This window comes from Mustelus asterias, chromosome 4 (genome assembly GCF_964213995.1).
Source record: "Mustelus asterias chromosome 4, sMusAst1.hap1.1, whole genome shotgun sequence".
NCBI lineage: Eukaryota > Metazoa > Chordata > Chondrichthyes > Carcharhiniformes > Triakidae > Mustelus > Mustelus asterias.
In genome coordinates this window covers 68,296,979-68,304,532 of record NC_135804.1, presented here as the reverse complement: position 1 = coordinate 68,304,532, position 7,554 = coordinate 68,296,979, and the positions used below count along the sequence as shown (strand labels likewise).

The following is a 7,554-nucleotide window of genomic DNA, read 5'->3' as shown; positions in this document are numbered from 1 at the left end:
AAGAGATTGGACAAAACTGAGGAACATGGAGATTGAAGTGAAGTCATCCGCTTTGAACCTCTTAGATCTGGCGTTTGAATGCATACATCACTTTAATCCTGCACGCAGCTGAATGCCGGCATTCAAAATGCAATTGAATCTTGTCCTCTACCTCACGAGGGTTGAGGCTTAATCTGGTGAAAGTTAAAACACTATTGCACCGAACGCTCGTTAAACAATTGGATCACGGCACATAATTCGACCAATGCTCATCATGAATAAACCATTGGTCCTAAATGAGATGCAGTGGAGATTCAGCACTGTGGGTTTGGAGCTAACACAATTTCATAACGGGTGCTGTTGAAAGAACCGAACATGAAAACATGTGTTGATGCGATGTAATTGAACACACTTCCTGCAAATCCCGTTAAAGCTAAATTACTTGAAATTTTGAAAGCCAAAATTGTATTTTGTCAATCAATTAGATTTATGGTTAGAGAGTCAAAATATGCAGACGGAGCTAAGGTACATATCAACTGGGGTATAATTTAGTGACACAGCAGGTCGTTATTCCTGTTAAGTGCAGTTCTTATATTCCTTCTTATGCCCATTTGCTCAACGATGCGAGACTCCTAATATCGATAATAACTATGATAAAAATGACTATCCTTCCTCAAAATGAAGGCGCTTTCCTTAATTTGATGCTACGGAATGATATTATTATTTTTAAGGCTGTATATGCTGAATGTGTACAGCAGTCGACTCCCGACAATATTCATAATGGAGATAATTGTTAGTTCAGTAATTATAACATGGCTTAGCTAATATTTTCTTTCGAAGAACTGTTGCCACCACCTGCTGATTTTCTAAAGTCCGTGTTTTTCCATATTCTTGCTGTTGCTTTTGTGATTTACAGATTTCACCGAGCTAGTAAATGGCAGACCCGCTCCTTGTACAGTCTGTAAAAAAGGAAACCTGTTTAGTATTTGTAGTATTGTAGGAAAAGATGAAGCACAAATGACAATGTTAACATCTTCAACCATGTATAGAGTCATAGAGGTTTACAGCAGGGAAACAGGCCCTTCGGCCCAACTTGTCCATGCCGCCCTTTTTTTTAAACCCTAAGCTAATCCAAATTGCCCGCATTTGGCCCATATCCCTCTATACCCATCATACCCATGCAACTATCTAAATGCTTTGTAAAAGTCAAAATTGTACCCGCCTCTACTACTACCTCTGGCAGCTTGTTCCAGACACTCACCACCCGCTGTGTGAAAAATTGCCCCTCTGGACACTTTTGTATCTCTCCCCTCTCACCTTAACCCTATGCCCTCTAGTTTTAGACTCCCCTGCCTTTGGGAAAATATATTGACTATCTACTTGTTCTGTGCCCCTCCTTATTTTATAGAACTCTATAAGATCACCCCTCAGCCTCCTACGCTGCACGTATCTGTTTGAAAAGAAAACACATAGGGTAACGTATAATACAACCTGTTCTGTGCAAGGGCACTAACTCATATTTATTAGTTGAGCTCACAATGCACAAATGCGAAGTTATATCATCAATGTGAAAGTTTGATAGACTCAAACACGCTTGATCCACAAGGTATAGCATCTTTCAGACGGAGTGCAATTATTCAGGATTATTCTTGTTCCACCAGAAACAACTTCCCATTCATTCTGTATTTTTTTCAACAGCGACTGAATGATGTATTTTAGCCAATTATATCTTTGTAGGAATTACGTGTTCGTGGTTCTAATTGGACGATGGAACCATTGCCTTATACTTAGAGTCACAAGAACTTTTTATTTGTAAACTTTAGAATTAGATCCTCAAAATCAAAAGATGTGGCTTCTTATACATTTCGAACTAGCCATTGTATAGCTGTAAAATATCGCACAGTTTCTTTGATTCAATTAAGAAAAACCAGCACTGATTCAGAACTCAACGATAATATATTTGTTTCAGATTATAAAACATATATCATGAAAGGAGGGAGAAAGAGAGAGAGAGAGATTATAGGTATTCTCACCAGCAGATGTGAGGCATGAATCGTGATTGCATTTTATGTGGGACCAATTGAAATACTATCACTTTTTCTTGTCCTGAAGATGTCGTACATTTTTGTTATACAATTTAAGGCGAAGATATGTCGCTGCCTTGCTGCAACTGCACAGCTGAGACCGCATCTGAAGTACAGCGAGCAGCTTTGGTCTGCTTTTTGAAGGAAATATGTTATTTAATTGGAGGCAATTCATGGAATGTTTACTAGGATGATCCCCGATATGGAGCGATTGCCTTAAGAGGAAAGTTTAAAAAAAATGTTGGACTCTACTCATTGGAATTTAGAAGAATGAGAGGTGCTCTCACTGAAACATATATGATTCTTTCGTGGCTTGACAGGGTTAATTCTGGGAAGATTTCTTCCCTCACGGAAGAGGCTACGACCAGGGGGCATAGTCTCAGAATAAAGGGGCGCCAATTTCAGACTTAGATGAGGAGGAGTTTCTTCTTTTCGAGGGTTGTAATTCTTTGGAACTCCTTGCCACAGAGAGGTATCAGGGCAGAGTTCTTGTGCATACTTGAGGCTGCGATAGATAGATTTTTGATCAGTAAGCGAATCAAAGGTTAAGTGGATAGGGAAGGAAAGTGGGCGTGAGGAATGTTGGATCAGCAATGATCCCATTGACTGGTAGGGCAGGCTGTATGGGCCATAAGGCCTATTGCTATTCGTATTTCTTATGGTCTTGTGGTTCCTTCTCAAACGAGGCCTATATCCTTTCAAGGGCACTGTGTTGAAATCAACCGTGTACATTGGAATGAAAAATGCTCGCTTTTCCAGCTACGTTTACATCCAGTCAACGTATAACAACAACAGACGTAACTCATACGATCACTTATGGCGTTTAATTTAGCTTACCTCTACAAATCCTTTAATTGGCGTCGCTTCCAAATTAAGAAACTGAAGAGTAGGCATATCAGACCATATCCAATACATCCAGAAATCAGCAGAAGACGGGAGAATTGACTGTCTACAAAATTAATATTCAAGAAAAGATCAAATATTATGAAGTGCATTGACCGCTCACAAAGCAAACATATTTTCACCTTCAATCGTGCTTTCTATAATTGCACATTTAACAGGCAAGTTTAGCGAACTTATTATCTCTGGTTTTCTTTCATGTTAGAGCCATATATTCACCGGCTCCGATGACTCTTCAGGCGGAGTGTTCTGTTTTATAACAATTCGATGCATACCATCACCATTCCTCTCACCAACGTCCCCCCCCCCCTCCATTCTCTCCCCCCCCCCCCCCCCACGAACCACCCCCCCCCCCCTCCCGTCTTCTGACGCCTGTGGGTCATTTATCAATGATCTTAGATCGGTATCTTCCGATTACAATTTATTCTGTCACTGGGTAATGCTTATTGTAATTTCTCATGTTTTTCTTTAATTATTTGAAGCCTCAACATAGGCTGCTCGATTAACTGGGGGAAATCGTAGTTTATCTAATTTCTGTATGTCGTTGAAATCTTCAGTTCTGACACCATTCTATTTACCACTGTGCAACCACTTTAAGACATGGACACCGTCCTTAAATTGTGGTGCCCTCTTTATATTGAAGAGATTACAGTCAAATAAAAATAACATTAAGTGTGGGCTGCCAGTTCGCTGTTGTTCTATGATAAATGCGACAATCATTCCCTGCACCAATCCCAACCACACCGTTGTGTCTAAAAATCCAGCCACATAATATTAAATTTATAAAAATATGCAAATAAAGACCGTTTAAAACGGAGTCAAGGATTGCTGTTCTATATATATGCGCAGAACTTTTGGTTAAGATTGAGAGTGTATTGTACTTTGTATTGATTTAAGTGGTTGTCCTTTCTGACCGGTAAGGTATTAATGACAGTTGACTATCTCGGTTGTCTTGTTAGATATGTACCTGCGTTAGAATATGTAATGACATGCGTAACAACTAATGGAGTTTCCAATGTAACATGAGAGACCAGACAGCTGTAAACACTTCCAATCGGAGCAGGCTGCGACTCTTCCCAAAAGCTGCGAGCTTCGTACAATCCGTCTGAGTTTTGCTGTTTTAAGACAGACACCCCAGTTGAAATTTCGATATCACCTTTATACCATTCGAGTGCAATAATTTCAGGGTAAAATGCGGTCGCCTGACACACAAGGGATACGGATGAATCGCTTCGAGGATCACTGGGGAGAATTTGCACTTGGCTTGGAGGTGCTATAAAACAGAACATAAAATAAAATCTATGACACTCTGATGTCACATCAGAGCTTATTTTTAAAAAAGTTTACAAACGATTATTACCGAGTGCTTGTGATCACACATGATGTATGGAACATGTCATATTCCTACGAATCTTAATGATTCTAAAGAAATTAAAAATAGAACCTATGTGTGGATCGGACGAGAAGAACTGATTTAATTTCTGGCGATATTGCAAACGAGGACATTTTCAGTTTTCGAGACTGTTGGAATGGAATTTCTTTCTGCACACGTTTCTGACTGTTACAAACAGAGCAACAGTCACGAATATCACAGTTCTGCAAGTTACATTGTAGAGAAAATGGTCGCGATCGATATTTGTAGCAATCTCAGTAGTTAATATTTAACTGAAAAATTGAATGTGTTATTGCTAGCTTCAGGTATTGTATTACCGGCCTTGTTGTCGGTTCGCTGGACGTTGCTGGGATATCTCACTACGATAGGAAATCTTGCACGCGATTTCAGATGATAATCTAATGGCTATTTTGGCAGTTCTGACAAACTCGAAGCTCTGATCATCCCTCGACAGATGCTGCCAGTTCTGATAACCAATTGCAGCATTTTCTGTAATTTCTTCATTTTTCCAAAATCCTGGACGACGTTTTTGTTTACCCTTTCAGGCAATTGAATGTCTAAATGAAATGGCTCGTGCTTTCTATTGTTAATTCTTAAATCTTCCAATGTCCCGTGGATATAATGATTTGATCTAATAATTGCAATTATTATCTGATGTTTGGTCTGTTTTATAAGTCGCAATCACATAATGCATTCTGCAAAATCTCGATACTCACCCCATACAGTTAAATTAGATCCAATCGTGTTTCCAGTTATGTAGCCACGTTGTTGCACCGAGCAGTAATATACTCCAGCATCCTGAAAGCTTACATTGGTGATGCGAAGAAAGCCACTGAATGTGGTTTTGGAGCCGAAAACCTTTCGGTGATCGGCGGCTGTACTCAGATATTGACTTTCGCCTTCTTTCAACCAGTTGAAGGTCACATTCGAGTCGTCTGGAGGGTACGGTACAGAACAATGAAAAGTGACAGTTGTGCCTTGGATTTTTGTCAGACTTTCAGGAAGTTGAATTACTCGAATTGAAGTACCTGCTGAAACAATTAATTATAAATACTGTAAAATTGACTTTATAAATCTCAAGGGGTTTGCGGAATGTTTCGTGGTAGGGTAGGGGTAGGGGGAGGGGGTATAGAGGATGGAGAATGATTACGAAAGTTCAATGTAGATATATGTTCATATCTGTGAAAGAAACAATATTTAAGTTTATGTTGAGAGACACAAGACAGAAAAGAAGCAGGTACCTCCATGAATTATCCCCACGATAGTGAAACACAGGACCAACTTATTATTCAACATTGTGATCAAGCTGTTCTACCATTCACTTGCTGAATGCGACGGAATTTCCCAGCTTCGTCAAACAAATGCACGTTTAATTTCCTTTAATATGGAAGCCGTCACAGTGACGTTTATCATCCGGTCATTCTGTTTTCGGAAATGAGATATTTTGCTTCAAGGTACTTGCAACATCGAATAGTTCGTAATACATATGTACCGATCGGAAGACAAAAACAAATAACTTGATTTGCTGCAGAAATTGACAACACACTAAATTTAAAAAATAGCCGGCGCATTTTTAACTGATGAAAGCAATGTTGCAAACATTGCTGAACTTCATTGTTACTTGCCCTTTCGCAAACTCCACAGATTCCCGGGTAAGTGGGCAACGCTGCAAAATGAACTTAATTGGTGGAAATATACACTGAGTCGCTCTGCAAATCTCTGTGGGCAACATTGGGTCAGTTGTACCTCATTGTTGCATCGCTACTTCTTGTAAAGACAGGGTCAACAAACAGATAATATGCCAGAGAATTATGATGCTATATTACTTAGTGTGCTAATGGGCTGAAGTTCTGCAATGTACATATCAGTAAGGCTTTTATCCCACAATCATATACCTCAAAATAGCCATAAACTTTCGCCGAACACACCTCAGGGCTAATTTCGCAAATGAATAACATGTGAACAAGGAGTAGGAGCAGATCATTCAGTCCCTTAGAGCCTTTCGGCCATTTCATAAAATCATGGTTGATCACCAGCAAATTTGAAAAATCCTTTCAGTCACTCCTTATAATCATTTATATGAATTGTAAACAGTTGAGCTTCCAGCATAGATCCCTCTGGTACACCATCCATTACGTCTCGTTCACAAGTAGTTGCTCTCCGGGTTGCATTGCTCCTCCAAACGTTACTTGACGATAGAATCTTGGCGGCTGACTCATTCTATTCGAGTATATAACATTGTGTGATGGGTGTTTTTTTGCCTGGTATGGAGGGGCTTGGTTATGAGGAGAGATTGGGGAAACTGGGGTTGTTCTCCTTGGAAAGACGGAGGATGAGGGGAGACTTAATAGAGGTGTATAAAATTATGAAAGGCATAGATAGGGTGAACGGTGGGAAGCTTTTCCCCGGGTCGGTGGTGACGTTCACGAGGGGTCATAGGTTCAAGGTGAAGGGGGGGAGGTTTAACACAGATATCAGAAGGACATATTTTACACAGAGGATCGTGGGGACCTGGAATGTGTTGCCGGGCAAGGTGGTGGAGGCGGACACACTGGGAACGTTTAAGACTTATCTAGACAGCTATATGAACGGGGTGGGAATGGAGGGATACAAAAGAGTGGTCTAGTTTGGACCAGGGAGCGGCGCGGGCTAATTGTTCTTTGTTTCTCGTTTCAAGGCTTCATTCTATGATCATCTTGCTGGTGCCAGTACAGAGCGAGACTGCGGATAGTTGGGAACCTGTCTCGGGGGCAGGGAATTCATATGGTGTTCATGGAAGTGGAAATGAATAGGGTTGGGAAGCATTTTCCGATCAGGGCCAGTGTGATCTCCTGGACTCGTTTCGATCGCCTCAGGGGGTCGGAGAGGTATTTCCCAGATTTTTTTTCCCCATATTGGCCCTGGGGTTTTCACTCTGGGTTTTCGCCTCTCCCTGGAGATCACATGGTCTGGAATGGGGGGGATGGGGGTGAGTTAATAGGTTGTGATGAACAAAGCATCGTAGCTGTGAGGGACAGCTCGGTGGATAGGATATTAGGATGTAGATAGGCTGGAAAATTGGGCGGGGATCCTGGATTCAGGATTCAATCCTGGACCGGGGAGCGGCGCGGGCTTGGAGGGCCGAAGGGCCTGTTCCTGTGCTGTATTGTTCTTTGTTCTTTGTTCTTTGTGTTCTACTATCTCATTTATACTAAATAA

At 40.9% G+C, this 7,554-nt stretch overlaps 1 protein-coding gene across 2 annotated transcripts; it reads right to left on the bottom strand.

Moving 5' to 3' along the window:
* Positions 1 to 451: 451 nt before the first annotated feature.
* LOC144492310 (tyrosine-protein phosphatase non-receptor type substrate 1-like) lies at positions 452 to 5,714 on the bottom strand. 2 transcript variants are annotated; one of them, XM_078210301.1, is made up of 5 exons: positions 5,598 to 5,714; positions 5,073 to 5,387; positions 3,931 to 4,236; positions 2,901 to 3,012; positions 452 to 938 (listed from the first exon to the last, which is right to left on the bottom strand). In XM_078210301.1, exons 1-4 carry the CDS (start codon positions 5,650 to 5,652, stop codon positions 2,903 to 2,905), a joined length of 786 nt encoding a protein of 261 aa, XP_078066427.1. In that variant the 5' UTR covers positions 5,653 to 5,714; the 3' UTR covers positions 452 to 938; positions 2,901 to 2,902. The 2 variants fall into 2 exon arrangements, with proteins under 2 accessions (XP_078066427.1, XP_078066428.1); XM_078210302.1 differs by having other exon boundaries at positions 5,073 to 5,384; positions 5,598 to 5,685.
* Positions 5,715 to 7,554: the final 1,840 nt, after the last annotated feature.